This window comes from Anabrus simplex, chromosome 2 (assembly GCF_040414725.1).
Source record: "Anabrus simplex isolate iqAnaSimp1 chromosome 2, ASM4041472v1, whole genome shotgun sequence".
Taxonomy (NCBI): Eukaryota; Metazoa; Arthropoda; class Insecta; order Orthoptera; family Tettigoniidae; genus Anabrus; species Anabrus simplex.
The window spans coordinates 1,200,435,997-1,200,453,042 of record NC_090266.1 but is presented as its reverse complement, the minus strand read 5'-3'; the positions used below and the strand labels follow the sequence as shown (position 1 = coordinate 1,200,453,042).

General features: G+C 39.4%; 1 protein-coding gene across 3 annotated transcripts in view; it reads right to left on the bottom strand.

The window, feature by feature from the left end:
* Window positions 1-17,046, bottom strand: part of LOC136863408 (RUS family member 1) — a 192,804-nt gene that overhangs the window by 84,839 nt on the left and 90,919 nt on the right. For all 3 annotated transcript variants that reach the window (XM_067139818.2, XM_067139819.2, XM_067139820.2), the window contains one exon: window positions 10,825-10,940. In XM_067139818.2, coding sequence (XP_066995919.2) covers window positions 10,825-10,940 — 116 coding nt within the window. The remainder of the gene's footprint in view (window positions 1-10,824; window positions 10,941-17,046) is intronic.

The following is a 17,046-nucleotide window of genomic DNA, read 5'->3' as shown; positions in this document are numbered from 1 at the left end:
CAATTTACGAACTTCATCATATAGATCCGTATTGATACAGTTAAAACTAAGAAACAATGTTAGGTTTTGGTCCACCCAATCAATGCACATCACTTTACAAATTTTATTTCTCTGTACAACCATTGTATTCCAGGTTCTCCACGTAATTTGATCATGTCCACACTGAACTCATCCAATCCTGCAGACTTGTTATTTTTTTATTTTAGATATTGCTGTCTCCACTTCAAGCCAGGTCATTATAATTTATAGGGTTTAGAGGGTCATCTTGAGTGTTGGCAGTTGTATTACAGTTCAGTAAGTGATTGAAATATTTTCTGAACTCCTGTAATATATCCTTTTCATTTATAGTTACCTCTCCGTTTCGAAGCTCTATTGTGTTGACAGTACTATTATCATTTCTTTTGTTTTTAACAATGACATACAAGAGCTTCAAGTGCACTTAGAGAAGTGATAACCTCCTCACTATAAATTTACATGGAAACAGCCTTTCCCGAAATTTAACTAGACGTGAGAAAATATAATTTATCCTCTGAAATCGGTATTGTACTCTGCCATATCTTGAGGTGTATCACATTCTCACTAAATTTCAGTATACAGTAGAGTCTCGATTATCCGACTTAAACGGGACCTGGAGTACGTCGGATCACCGAAAATGTCGGATAATACGGAATAACTTTGAAAATGAACTAAAACAAACAGGAATTATGTACTATGTTTTACGGGACTCTATTTACTGACTTATTAATTCAATTGTACAGTAGATGCAGTACTCTTTTCTTACTACGCCTGTAGCCAGGTGCAGACCTCTTGGCTTGGGCTGCAAGAGTTTTGATGTCAGCATCTTGAAATTCAGCCCAGTCTCATCACAATTAAAAATCTGATCACCGGATAATCCTTCAGCAAGAATTATTTCTTGAAATTGTCTTTTAAATTTCACAACCTCGTCGGATTTAGCTAACAGTTTTTCTCCACAGATATTAAGCTGCCCAATACCGTACCGTTTTTTCCACCGATCAAGCCACCCAGCACTGGCAGTAAAATTAGAGTCCCTTTATTAAACTCCTTCTGGATATACACCGCCTTTTCTTGCAGAATGAGGCCAGATATTGACAAGCCCTTTTCCTGGGTTTTAGTCAACCAAAGAAATAGTGCTTCACTTACTTTTTCGTACTCACATTTTTCATTGCTTTTTCTAATTTTCAGTGCATCACTTGTTGCTCTGGTAGAGCACCACTTTTCAATGTATTCCCTCGTATGTTTACAGTCTCCCACTGTAACACGTCCAACAGCATCATCTGAAGCCATTTTTTGGAGAGTTTCCCCTTTGTCCAGTCTCTATAACCCACTCTACTTGTCTTCGACAGAAACAATCACTTTCTTACGTTTACTTGCCATACTCACAGAGGATATGAAAACTATAACATCCGCACCCAACCAATACTACATTGAAGAATCCTACCGCATGACTGCTAGTGCTTGTCCCACAGTTGCACCCTCCACACCCCGTATCCCAAAATTTCATCCACCTAAAGTTCAAATTAAGACTACCAGTGTCGGATAACACGGAGTGTCGGATAAGCGAAGGTCGGTTGAGCGAGACTCTACTGTATAACATTAAAATTAAGCAACCGTTTACTTCAGCCTGTACTTCTAACGAGTTAACTGCTTTTAGACACGTTATTTACGCATTTATAACGAAGACATGTTATCCTCTTTCATTTAGATTTTTTTTTACGGAACAGCAGTTGACAAGTATTACATAGACTCCGACATCACCTTCGAATATCGAAGAGAGAGCTCGCAAGTGCACAAATACCGAAGGTTGCATTTTGTGGCAAACGCATCAGTTTTTTTTATTCAAACAGCATCGCTTAACCTAACTTACTGCATATGTACCATGAAAACATATATCAAATCAAATCAAATCAAATCAAATCAAAATCTCTTTATTTGCAAATGAGGTGTCTACCTCGGTGGCAAATGGTACACTAAAATACATTATTATCTATACACTAGATCTATGTATCAGACACACTAGAATTTTCGAGAAGGTATTTTTTGTAATGTAGCCAGTAGTACAAAGTGATGAACTTCTCACTATAAATTTAGATGGGAATAGCCTTACCGAAATTTAATCAGCTGCAGGAAAATATAATCTAACCTCAGAAATCAGTGATGCACTCTGCCATATCTTTAGGAGTAAGCCTATCGTATTCTTAATTTCAGTGTAGAGTATTAAAATTAAACGATTGTTTACTTAGCCTTTATTGATATCATCATCATCATTTCCCCTTATCCAGCTCCTGCCAGGTCGGAGTATTTATGGCACTTCTCCGTCTTCGTCCCTCCTTCCACAATTCCTCATCCACTAACTTGTCCCAGTCTGAATTTCGTCTTCTTATGCCACTCTTCACTGATTCAATCCACCTTGTTCTAGGTCTTCCTCTTGCTCTCTTGCCCTCGTACTTTGCCTCCACCATATGTCGTGGAATCTATTCTCCTCCATCCTATTTACATGTCCAAAGCACCTTAGTTTATTCTTTTCAACTCTCTCATTTAGATTTCCTATCCCAACTTCCTTCCTAACATCTTAATTTCTCACTCTGTCTATCTTTCTCTTTCCTACCATACTTCTTAGGAATTTCATCTCACTGGCTTGAATTCTACTCTCTTGCCTGCTAGACAAAGTCCAAGTCTTAGCTGCATAAGTCAGTATGGGTACAGTACGCGAAACTTATAGTGATACTTCGGCTCCCGAGTGCTGAATCGGTAGACCTCGGCAACCTTTGACACACAAACTATGAATCGATTATGCATCACCGTGAGACATCTGGCGTACACTTTATGTAGTACAGTAAAACCTCGATTATCCATTCTAATGCCCAGGAAGGGGTGAACAGTTAATTTAAAAAAAAAAAAAAAAAAGGATAATCCATATTACTGATTTTAATGGACTTTAAAGTACATAAAATACATACCGTATAACCTTAAAATGTAGTGCATTAAACCCTCTTTAAAACCACAATGTAGTCAAAGCTATAACAATACATACTAAATATTCACCTAAATTACCACTAGACCATAAATAATTAATTGACCTGGTGTCATTTAAGCTGCTTTAAAAAAATCTGTTACTTTTTTCTTTTTGCACTCTCCTACAACATATTTTCTTCTTTATGTCCATTCTGAGCTTTCTAATTACAAGAATGTCTGAAAAATCCGTATCATCCTCCTGCTCCAAGAATTCCATTATCATTTCAGCTGATTCCAGTGCGGTCTGAAGCGGAACGTGATTATTTGTGACGCACTCTTCTTCCCCATCCCCCTCATTTTCACTCGTCACTTTGCAGCTGACTGCCGAGATCCCGTGTGCGCTTTTATTTACTATTTCATCATCAGTTAAAATGTGATGCCCAGGCAATACATTGTCAGTATGAAGCCAATCCTCAATGTTACTTTCATCCACTTCTCCAAAATGAATGTTATTTTCAATAGTCTTCAGGATATCTTTGATCATCAATCCCTCATTTTCATCATCGGTTAACCCATGAAAATCATCGGCGAGCTCTTCGACATCAACATACAATTTTCTCCATGATCGAGTGATGTTCTGAGCGGTTACTAGATCCCATGATTTCTGGGCAAGATAAAGCGCTTCTTTAAGACTTGAGTTTTTCCAGAACTCAACCATCGACATTTCTTCGGAAAGTAAGAGGCCTAGCAATTCCGGCTTAAAATGCACCTTAAAGATTGCGATGACGCCTTGGTCCATTGGCTGAATTAATGAAGTTACATTAGGTGGCAAGAGCCTCTGTGGCTCAGGTGGCAGCACGCCAGCCTCTCACCGCTGGTTTCCGTGGTTCAAATCCTGGTCACTCCATATGAGATTTGTGCTGGACAAAGTGGAGGCGGGACGGGTTTTTCTCCGGATACTCCGGTTTTCCCTGTCATATTTCATTCCAGCAACACTCTACAATATAATTTAATTTCATCTGTCATTCATTAATCATTGCCCCAGCGGAGTGCAACAGGCGGCTTCAACAGCCGGCATAATTACTATCCTCGCCGCTAGATGAGGGCTTCATTCATTCCATTCCTGACCCGGTCAAATGACTGGAAACAGGCTGTGGATTTTCACATCAGGTGGCAAATAAGAAACAAAAATGTTTCCATCCTCTGATTTCAACTCTGTATCAACAGCGTGAGAGGGTGCATTATCAAGAAAAAGGACAGTCTTTGATAGCAAGCCTTTGGATGCCCAGAAATCTCGAACCCGCGGATTGAACTTATTATGGAACCAAGTCCTGAAAATATCGCGTGTCATCCATGCAGATTTGTTATGAAAATCTACTGAGAAATATTTCATCACTGTTCCTTTGAAAGAACGCGGACTTTTTGCTTTACCAACAACAGCTAATTTGAATTTATGGTCGCCACTAGCGTTTGCACAGCACAGGATGGTAACGCGCTCTTTACTAGATTTGTGACCAGGAGCTGATTTCTCTTCAGCAGCTGCTAGTGTTTTACTGGGTAAGCGCTTCCAATAAAGTTCAGTTTCATCGGCATCGTACACCGACTTAGAACAAAATTGTATCTCTCAATTATGCACTTAAACACGTATCTAAAGTTTTCTGCTGCACTGCTGTCACCACTTAGTTTTTCTCCTTCGAAGTTTAATTCTCGAAAGCCATGTCCATCCTTAAATCTCTGTAGCCAACCATTGGACGCTGGTGAGGATCCTGAGAGCCCCATCTTTTCGTGAAAAATTTGTGCCTGCCTTGTTATCATAGGACCACTAATAGGTACACCTTTGCCTCTCTTTTGCTGAAACCAAGTGACTAACACAGCATCCAGTTCTTTTAAAGATGATGCTTTCATTGTTTTTCTTTAAGCAAGTCCATGCGAACTGTCATGACTCGCCGCAAACTGCAACACGTCTTTATTCTTCATTAGGTCCCACACTGTTATCACACCCACACCAAACTCTGATGCTAAATTTGAGACTAGTTCACCTTTCTTTAACCATTTGATTATATTAACTTTATTTTGTATGGTTAAAACTACACGTTTTCTTTTTACTGCACATTTCCATCTCAACATTTCTCGGCTGTTAGAACGAAAAATAAATGTTCAGCTTTATCAGTCACTCTCACTTTTCCTTACTTTGCACTACAGTACAGAATGTAGCCTAGCTGTCTACTAATAGCGGAAGTTGACTATGACGGACCGCTGGGCTGGTTTCCGATTCCTGTGCATTGTGAAATGTTTATGATGCAGTAGCCTGTGGTGAAAATATTTAACTTTGACAGAGAACGATATGAAAGATCTAGTTATGGTACTCTGACATGTTACACGCTATCAAATAAGTTGTAGGTATCATTCTGAAGTAGAAATGACCAGCATACCGTACTCTACGCTCCGTGGGCTGAGAGATGCCACATTACAGTACATTATTCGTCAACAATGGAATGGATAATAAAGTTTGTGAATGTTGAATTTGAATAGCATCCTTCTTCTTTCGTAACAGTTAAAAGTTAAGTAATTTTACACAACATAAAATTACATAGTAAAAAACTGTATGAAGTCATGTCTCCAATGCCGATTGCCGGTCTATGCACGTGTATGTACAGTAGTTTCTGTACATTATGATCTTGGACTCAGGAGTCGGAGAGTCAATGTACAGTCACTCCATAACAGAATACTGTATCAAGATACCTTGACGTCAAGAGCCGGGCTGAGTGGCTCAGACGGTTGAGGCGATGGTCTTGTGACCCCAACTTGGCAGGTTAGATCCTAGCTCAGTCCGGTGGCATTTGAAGGTGCTCAAATACATAAGCCTCGCGTCGGCAGATTTACTGGCACGTAAAAGAACTCCTGCGAGACAAAATTTCGGCTCCTCAGCGTCTCTGAAAACCGTCAAAGTGATTAGCGGGATGTAAAACCAATAATATTAATATTATTTTTATTATTGACATCAAGAGTACGCTCATTCAGTTTTGGAGCGACTGTACACTGCTTTTAAAAAATTGAGATTTTTTTTTTGGCAATGGATAATCTGCAGAATGGTTAATCGAGGGACGGATAATTGAGGTTTTACTGTAGTACATAATAGAACTGCAGATAGCAGTGACGATTGTGAAAGTGATTGTGGAAGTGATTTTCTGAGAATTCATGCTAGGAACAAGATTTGCATATAGAAATGTTATATAATGTGTGTGTGACACAGTTATTGGCTTAAGATAATAAAGGTTTAGAAAATTCATATCGATCAATCATACTATCGATTCAATTAAGATTTCATTTCCATACTCCTCACCCTCGTAAAACAAAGTATCACTAAACGTTTCCCGTACTGTACATAGTACATTTTGTACATTATCTCTTTACTTTTCCTTGGTACTTCTTTCCTCTAAACAAGTTTTCTTACACTTTGGTAGAATGCATTACTCTGCTGTACCCTCCTGCTAATCTCCATGTCCACCCTAGCATTTTGCATTAATTCACTTCCTAGGTATTTAAAGCTGTCCACAATTTCCAGACTGACTTCCAATTTTCACAGTTTCTTTCCCCTCTCAACATCACCATAGTCTTGCTTTTCTCTGTACTGAATTTCAAGCCACAGGCTACTTATAATTTTTTTCATTCAGTACATCTAGTTGCAGTTCTTTGCTGCCCTTTCCCCAGAGCACATCATCATCTGCAAATAGCAGTATCTTCATCTCTTTATCTCCATAGGCTTCCTTTGTTTCCTTTACAATTTTGTCCATGGTCATAAAGAAAAGAGGTGACAGCACACTCCCCTGTGTTTGTCCAGTCTTACTCCTAAACCATTCTGTCTTTCCAAATGGGGTCAGTACCCTGCTAACACAGTTGTTGTACATGATGATGATGATGATGATTATTATTATTATTATTATTTTATATATATATATATAATTCGCTGGGGCCATCAAGGACCACGTTAAGTCTTGCATTTGACACTGAACTTGGCCTTCTTTAGAGCCCAAATTTCCCTCATTCTTTGTGAGTGGGCCTGCTTACGCTCCTCTGTCCAAGGGGTTGCTCGTCTCGGTTTAGCCCGTTCGTCAATATTTTCTTGCGGAAGAGATCTCTGTTACGGGCGTCTTCAGCTGAGATATGTAGCATTTGCAGGTCTTCTTTGGTATTTCTAAACCAGGGAATTGTGGTTTTGGGGTTTGAATCAAAAAGGTGGAAGATTTCTTTAGTTAACTTTCTTCCGTCCATTCTTTTCAGATGACCGTAAAATCGTGCCCGTCTTTTTCTGATTGTGTCGGTAATTTTCTCTATTTTGCTGTAGACTTCCTTGTTGGATCTCTTTTGGTGGATTCCATTTCTGTACTTCGATCCCAAGATTCCTCTCACAATTTTGCGTTCTCTTTTCTCCAGTTCTTCAAGGAGTCCTTTGTTGGCATTTAGAGACAGGGTTTCGGCTGCATATAGAACTACTGGCTTCAGAACTGTTTCATAGTGACGTATCTTGGTGTTTTGGGAAAGGCATTTTTTGTTGTAGATTGTGCGGGATGTTTGGTAGGCTATTTCCAGTTTGCGTACTCGCTCCAGAAGTGCTGCTTTGTCCAGTCCATTTTTCATGATGATCTCACCCAGATATTTGAATTTGTCTACTCGGGTGATGTCCCCGTATTTTGTATGGAGTTTTGGTGGAGCCTCTTTGATGTTAGTCATTACTTCTGTTTTCTCAAAGGATATCTGCAAACCAGTTTGTTCGGCAATTTCCTTTAAAATTTCAACTTGAGCTCTAGCAGTTTCTATGTCGTTTGAGAGAACAGCAATATCATCGGCAAATGCTAAGCAGTCTGTTGTGATCCCCTTGGATTTGGTTCCTATTCTCAATGGACTGTAGTTGGTTTCCTGTAATCTCACCCGCCAGGTTCTGATGATCTTTTCAAGAACACAGTTGAAGAGTATCGGGGATAGCCCATCACCTTGTCGGACTCCTGTTTTGATGTCAAAGGAATGCGAGAGACATCCGTGGAACTTCACCTGGGATTTTGTATCGGTCAGGGTGGCTCTAATTAATGCCAGCAGTTTCAAATCAATTCCAAATTCATTTAAGATGTTTAGCAGGACTTCCCAGTCAATGGAGTCGTACGCTTTCTTAAAGTCCACAAAGACAGACACATACTGCTTGGACCTTAGTGTACAATATCTGATGATCGTTTTGAGATTTTGGATCTGTTCAGCTGTTGAGCGACCTTTTCTGAACCCTCCTTGGTATTCACCTATTTCATGTTCGACTTGTGCTTCCAAACGCTCCAGGATGGCAAGTGATAGAATTTTGTAAGTCACGGGTAGCAAAGATATTCCTCTGTAGTTGTTGATGTTCTTCATGCTGCCTTTTTTGTGTAGTGGATGGATCAATGCAATTTTCCAATCTTCGGGTAGGGTCTCCTTGTTCCAAATTTCTTCTATTTGCTTTTGCAAGATATCAAGTGATTCCTCTGGGGCATATTTCCATAGTTCTGCTACTACTGAGTCTTCCCCCGGCGCTTTGTTATTTTTGAGACGGGCAATGTGGCGCTTGATTTCATCTCTGTCGGGTGGTCTGGAATCTGGGTACCTGAGTAAGGGTTCCTTGGTCTCGATGGGGCTTTGCGGTTTAGAGCAATTAAGTAAATTCTTGAAGTAATCTGCCAGAATGCTGCAATTTTCTTCATTTGACGTCGCCAGTGTGCCGTCCTTTCGCTCAAAGCATAGAGATGGTGGTTTATAGCCAGTGAGTTTGCGTTTGAAGGCTCTGTAGTACTCTCTACTTTCATTCTTCCTAAAGTTTTGTCCTATCTTTTCAATGAGAGATTTTTCGTATTTACGTTTCTCAGTTCTGAACACCCTAGCTGCTTGGGCACATTGGGTTTTGTAGGTTTCCCAATCATTTTCTGATTTTGTAGAGTAGTACTGTTTCCACGCATTGAGTCTTTCTTGGAGGACTGATTCGCAGGTACTATTCCACCAGGCTTGCTTTTTGCTTCTCTTGATTTCTGCAACGTCTTTGGCGGCCTCAACAAGGAGACTTTTGGCATTGTTAAAGTCACAGTCATTTGGTCTAGCCTTCTCCTGGAACTCCTCGACCCTTTGCCGAAGTTTATCATTGTCGAAGCGTGTGATCTGTTTGGTTGTCTTCCTTGTGTTTGCGGGAACTGGTTTGAATTTGATAAGAGACATATAATGATCTGAGGCCACATTGATGCCTTTCTTTACCTTGACATTCATAATCTCAGGGCTGTTTCTCCTGGAGATTGCAACATGATCAATTTGGAACTCTCCGATAGCTTGGACGGGAGAACGCCAAGTCATTTGCTTTCTGGGTAGATGGCGAAAGTGGGTCGACATGACCTGCAGGTTATGATTTTCGCAAATGGACACCAGTCTTTTGCCGTTGGGATTGGTTCTTTTGTGAGCAGGGTAATTTCCTATAACTTTCTTGTACTTCTTTTCACGACCTAGTTGGGCATTGAAGTCACCCAAAAGAAGCTTGACATGGTGTTTGGGGATTTTGTTTAATTTTTCATCCAGTAGGTCCCAGAAATTATCAACTTCATCTGGATCAGACTTGTTCTTATCGTTTGTAGGGGCATGCGCGTTAACTAGAGCGTAGGTTTTGTTCGCGCATTTAATTGTGAGTATAGACAATCTGTCATTCACAGGTTCGAAATTTGCAACTGATTTAAGGATCTTGGTTCTAACAGCAAACGCGGTTCCAAGCATCACAGCTCCATTGAGGATTCCTCTTTGCGCTTTGCTCTTGAAAAATCGGTAGCCTTCGGATTAAAAAATCTCTTCATCTGGGTACCTTGTTTCCTGTAGGGCCATTATGGATATCTGATTTTCGTGAAGAGCTTTGGTGAGGGTTTTTAGCTTGCCAGTTTGTGTAAGTGAATTTATGTTGAAAGTTGCTAGAAAGGTTTTAGATTTTGGCCTGAGTTTTTGACTCTTCGGGGTACACCGAGACGCTCCGACTCGTCTCTTGCATGATGTCGAGTCTCCCCCAGAATCCGAACGAGACTCGTGCGCCGTGGCGTTCACGACGAGGGATTTATCTGAAGATTTACCCCCTGGGGTATGTTTCTTGAAATGTTGTGCCATCATGCTTTTTGACTTGACTTTGCTTTGGACGGGTACCCATCCTTTTACAACTAGGGTTGTTATCCCTAGAGGTTGCCTCAAGATGTTTTCTGGCTTCTGGTCATTTACCAGTCTTCGCCGTAACCCTGGCAAGGGACCAGTTTTTTTTTCACGGTGGTATTTTATTTCCCTACTACCCTCTGACTCTGCTGGCGGCAGAGCCAGCGAGCTTCCCCAATTCCAATGGGACGCGTCCGATGGAGGTAACCGGTAAATCCTCACACGGGATTATTATTATTATTATTATTATTATTATTATTATTATTATTATTATTATTATTATTGGTGGTAGACAGTGAGGTTTGGTTCTACTTTTGCATCAACTAATTCTAGACCTGGCATCTGTTGCCAACCATAGCATTCTAAATTTTGTGAAACAAAGTATTTAAAAGTTAACCTTAGTTTTTCAGAAAAATAGAAAAATCCTAGGATTTACTCAAGAGAAAATTGCTTTTAAACCTTAGCTTTTGGATGTATCAAACTATTGTAAATGAATGGAACAAATCTCTCAAATGTCTGAAGAAAAACAAATACTAGTATTAAATTATTTTTAGTTACAGTTTCTTGGAAGTTTTGAAATGGAACTCCACATGTGTCCACTTGAATCATCTCTCTACCATACTAGCTGCTGCTCACTGTGGTATATCAATCACAAATACTGACCTGCTTGTGTCAACGTAAGTCAATAACAGGAGTCCAAGCATTGATGCAATGAGATTAACACAAGTCTCTTGACTGCCATCCTTAGCAGAGACATCAGCCATATTTCCACGAACGGCCTAAAAATGAATACAAATAAAACTTGTTATGACAGAAGTAAAAATCACAACTATTGTTCTCCCTTGGTGCCAACAGAGCACTTTCTAAGAGTAACTTTACAGTCCTTCGTTGTCCATATTCTTAACTGTTCAGTACTTGGCAGTCATTGTACGTATTGCACAAGCTTTCAGGACTTTTGATTGTGATTTGTGAGAGTTTTACCCAAGATGACTAAATCTGGACGATGATGATTGGCTCAGTTTCCAGTATACTGAAGAAGTCCTGAGAGCATCATCATATAAAGGGTGGTCGGAAACAACATGAACTGGGTATGTGTGCGTTAGAAAATTGATCATACTTGATAAATGATTTGAAGAAATTAATTGTTGTGAACTGTTATTTTATTAGCTTCTGAAGTTAGCCAATCAGATCACTTCGCGGATGAATTCAAATGGGCTTTGTGAGGCGATGTTGCTAAATCTGCATGTGACTTAAGACCAGCACAAGAGCCATGCTGAGAAATCAGCATCAAACACAAGCACACCGTGGGTTTCAGCCGGCGTCACTGAAATGCGTCTGCTATGGCACGATCCTGTCAGCTCAAAGGTCCGTGCTTCAATCCCTCCCTGGGCGAAGTTTTTCCTTCCATTGGTGCTCTCAAATCAGTCTTAAGCCATGTTCAGATTCAGCAACGCCACCTCACAAAGCCCATTTGAATTCACCCACTAAGCAACCTGATTGGCTAAATTCAGCAGCTGATAAAATGACAACGGCCTGAGATATCAACTTTTTTTTTTTCAAATTATTCATCAGTATGATCACCCCTCTAACGCTCATATACCTGATTCACATTGTTTCTGTTTAAAAAAATATTTTGGAAAAACTATTAGTTGTATATGCAAGAATTGTTTGTGATATCTCTACTTTTATGTAGGTGACATTTTCACAAAGTTTCGTGAAAATTCATACATTAGGTAAAAATATCTGTTTATTTTGGGAGTGTCTCCTTAAAGTTTACATGAAAGAAAACCTGTCTACTGGCTGTAATACACTGCCGAGCAAGAAAAGTATAACTTTTCCTTTTCCCCAAGAAATGTATGTTTAAACAACTTCACATAATCATGAAACACAATACATATACCATATTAATTCTGTAAGGGCAGTAAGGCCTCATCAGCTACATTGCACCTTTCATGGGAAATCTCTATCCCATCAAGCATGTGGGGGACAAGCTCAGATGTGCTGTTTTTCAACAAGTTTTTCAAACCCTGCATGAACATAGGGCAGGTCTTCAAGCCGAATGGGATGCAACCACACAAAATGATATAGACACCTTAATTACCAGCATGCTGGATAGGATGAAAGCTGTTATTGGTTCAAAAAGGTGCAACACCTGTTATTGATTGTCCTGGGTCCTGTTCAAGAGATTTTGTGGCCAAGAGTTCCATCACAGTGGCTTGTAGGGGGGCCATTTAGATGGCAAAATGGTCAGTGACAATGTGCACAACTTACGTTCATTCCATATTTGACGGAGCTTTCGTTCTTAAAATTGTGTTTTATGATTATGTGAAGTAGTTTAAACATACATTTCTTGGGGAAAAGGAAAAGTTATACTTTTCTTGCTCAGCAGTGTATTACAGCCAGTAGACAGGTTTTCTTCCATGTAAACTTTAAGGAGACACTCCTGAAATAAACAGATATTTTTACCTAATGTATGAATTTTCACGAAACTTTGTGAAAATGTCACCTACATAAAAGTAGAGATATCACAAACAATTCTTTCATATACAATTAATAGTTTTTCCAAAATATTTTTTAAATATTTTTAGAAATTTTTAATTTCATTTTTTCATGAAATTAACAAACGAATGGAAATTTGTAATTAGGTAGATATTACTTCTTTAAAAAACACTATATATCAATTTTTCTGTACATAATTTATATAAGGAGATATATCGTACTAAAGTTTGTGTAATTTTTATGTTCTAAAATTTTGGACTTAAAAATCCCTACTACTTGAAAAAATTCTTCGCTCAAAAATTCCATATGCAGGTTTCCTAATATAGCTGTGATACATATACCATATTAATTTTGTTAGATTTGGCAGAATATTATGGGAGAAAAATGGGATTTAAGTGTAAAATTACAACTGGAGGGAAAATCGAAGCAAAGTTCAAGTGAGGTTTTTTTCCTGATTCATTACCTAAAAGTCACCAGAACTGTTTTTCCTTCCTTTTCTTTCTTAGCAGCTTCTATATGAATACTGGTAAATCTGGAAGCTTGTCTCTTCTTCTCCTTCTCCAAAGAACAGAAAAATGATTCACCTGCATTTTGTTTTTCACAATGCAACTTTTCCTGAGTCGAAGTTATGGGGATTGTAGTTTCTTCAAAGGAGACTCCTGTTCGGTAATAGTTGGCCCCCATCTTCTTCCTATCAAAAGTTTATCGATTTGTCGCTTAGCTACGGCTGATTTATGTTTACGCATATTGGTTATCAATTTTACTGTTTACTGTTGATCAATTATTACAGCACACTATCTTTCAATAATAATAGTATCTTGATACCCAACTACAAGAGGTTACTTGCGTGCGTACTTCACAAATGTAAACACACTGGGTACAACCACAGAATTCACAAAAAAGATTAAACATAGAAGAATGACAAAACATATCTGTCGGCACTATTGTGGTACCATCAGGAATACCAATACAAGCATAAAATGTTGCTCAATGACAATCAAGTACTGAAATATTAGTCCACAATAGGCTTTATAAATTCATTCACAAATATGGTAGATCTTACAGCTGGATTCTGGATAAATATATCGGGAGAGGTGGGGGGGGATTGTTGGCCCATTCCAATGATGCGTAATTGTAAAGAACAGGCATATTTGATTGAACGGAAACATGACAATGACATCATTACCTAACAACGCAGTTCAGCAGATGCCATGCCAATTTCTGCTGTGTGCAGACTGGCAAACAAAGCATTATTAAAGTGATAAATTGTTTGAATTCAACAGAATAACTTTGTGACAAGAAAGAAGACACTCAATCTTTTCAATTTCAGCGATCAATTTTTTTTTTGCCAAAATGACCAAAATATTGATTTTTATCTCTGGAGTGTTGACTTAAGACATTACCTGTTGAAACACTACCAAGTGCCGCATGCTTCACCAGGATTTGAATCCAGGAGAGGTATCTCATCCAATGATCAAAGAGAATGTAGACGAATGGCTTAAGCAAGGCACAAAGAGATTTTATATTATTATGTAAGATGGTGAGCAAGCAACTGAATGGCAGCAGAACAGAAATTACACTAGAATTCCAAATGCTGAGTTAATATGAGAAGTGCAACAAGTCACGAAGAACACTGTTATTTGCAGTGGGGAGTATTTTAGAACTTAGTGACTCAGATTATTTGTGAGTTGGAAGATGCTTAATGGGTCCTTTAAGAGATTTCAAAATGAGAATTCGAGAGCATGGTAAGTTTCAGAACACTATTAGGAGGATATAAAAGCAGGGCCAGAGAGCTGCAAAGCAAGATTATTTTGTTGCCATTGATGCATTCATGGTCCGTACTTACAGACATGATATAGGCTTTTGGGCTTATGCCATGTCAAGAAAATAAGTGAAATTCTTTTCGCAAATTATTTTGGTTCTTTTGTGGAGAGAGGCTTCTGATCTTCGATTCTCCATGAAGACTGGCAGCTACCACGACATGAGTGTATTAAACTGGTTGTTCGAGAAGTCTGTAAACACAGTAAATACAGTTCAACCCCAAATTTTTATGTTCTCGATTTAGCATAAACCTGCATTTAACACAAGAAATTTCAAGTCACGGAGATTATTCCATAAAAGCAATGAAATTTTATAACTGATTCAGTGTAATTCGCTTTAGGATAGAACCCACTTTTAGGATAAGGGAATGTTGAAATTATCATGTATTTCTTTTTATTCATTATGATCATGCAATATTAAAAATCTATTAAAAGTTCATCATAAGCAAGCTGCAAGCTCTTAGTGTTGAGGTGAGATATCAGGCTCATATATGCATCCCACCTTAGTCGAGCGTAACCGTTGCAGTATACAAATGTTCTTAAATAGCAAATGTAATGGACCGAGCAAAGCCAAAGACTGATGATGTAACACCATCCAAACACACACACCACTTTGCTTGCATGTATGTGGTTTCTCTTCCTCTGTATGCATTATAGCATCAGTTTACGTACGTTCACATCAGTAAATTGATCATTGCCATAAGACCTATCTGGGTCGGTGCAACGTAAAGCAACTAGCAAAAAAAAAAAATCAATAAATTGGTGGTTTGTTGTGTCGTGTGGATTATTATTTTTTTTTTTTTGCTAGGGGGCTTTACGTCGCACCGACACAGATAGGTCTTATGGCGACGATGGGATAGGAAAGGCCTAGGAGTTAGAAGGAAGCGGCCGTGGCCTTAATTAAGGTACAGCCCCAGCATTTGCCTGGTGTGAAAATGGGAAACCACGGAAAACCATTTTCAGGGCTGCCGATAGTGGGATTCGAACCTACTATCTCCCGGATGCAAGCTCACAGCCGAGCGCCTCTACGCGCACGGCCAACTCGCCCGGTGTGGATTATCTAGTGTAGCTGGGTGTCAGTTTGCTCATGCATGCTGTTTCAGTAAAGTCCCAGACAGTTTTCATTAGGATTACTATGATGGAAAGAAGAACAACTCTTTCTCTCACAGAGAAAGGAAACTTAATTCGCGAAGTCAAGAGAAACACAAATGTGCTCATTAGTGACATGGCTCGACATCTGGGACTAGCATATTCGTAATTAACAAGAATATTCTAAAATAAGGAGAAAATTCTGTATCAAATAAAACAACGTGGTTCCAAAGCAAAATGAGAGAAAAAATGTTCCAAAACTGCCCTACAATGAAATGGAAATCTATGCTAAAGGAGTGGTCATTGGAGCACCTAGTGACAATATACCAATCAAAGGGTTATTCATATATATATATATATCCTCCTCTGTGAACCATGTGACCTTGCCGCGGTAGGGAGGCTTGCGTGTCCCAATGATGCAGATAGCCGAGCCGCAGGTGCAACCATATCGGATGGGTATCTGTTGAGAGACCAGATTAAAGAATGGTTCATCGAAAGGGGGGTAGCAGCCTTTCGGTAGTTGCAAGGGCGGCAGTCTAGATCATTGACTGATACGGCCTTGTAATAATACTCAACATGGCTTAGCTGTGTTGATACTGCTACACGGCTGAAAGCAACGGGAAACTACAGCCGTAACTAACTCCCGAGGACATGCAGCTCTCTCTGTATGAATGATGTACTGATGATGGCTTCCTCCTGGGTAAAATATTCCGGAGGTAAACTAGTCCCCCATTCGGATCTCCGGGTGGGGACTACACGGGAGGGGGCGATCATCAGGAAAATGGATACTGACATTCTGCGAGTCGGAGCGTGGAATGTTAGAAGCTTGAATCGTTGTGGTAGGTTAGAGAATCTGAAAAGGGAGATGGATAGGCTAAAGTTAGATGTAGTTGGTATAAGTGAAGTACGTTGGCAGGAAGAACAAGACTTTTGGTCAGGCGACTACCGAATTATCAACACAAAATCAAACAGGGGAAATGCAGGAGTTGGTTTAATAATGAATAAGAAAATAGGGCAGCGGGTAAGCTACTACGACCAGCATAGTGAAAGAATTATTGTCGTCAAGATAGACACCAAACCAATGCCCACCACAATAGTGCAGGTCTATATGCCTACTAGTTCAGCGGATGATGAAGAAATCGAAAGAATATATGAGGAGATAGAAGATTTAATACAATATGTAAAAGGTGACGAGAATCTAATTGTGACAGGAGACTGGAATGCAGTGGTAGGCCAAGGAAGAGAAGGTAGTACAGTAGGAAAATTTGGATTGGGACAAAGGAACGAAAGAGGAAGTCGGCTGGTTGAATTCTGCACTGATCATAATTTAGTCCTTGCCAATACTTGGTTCAAACACCACAAACGACGGCTGTATACGTGGACGAGACCTGGAGACACTGGAAGGTATCAAATAGACTTCATTATGATTAGGCAGATATTCAGAAACCAGGTGTTGGATTGCAAAACTATCCCAGGA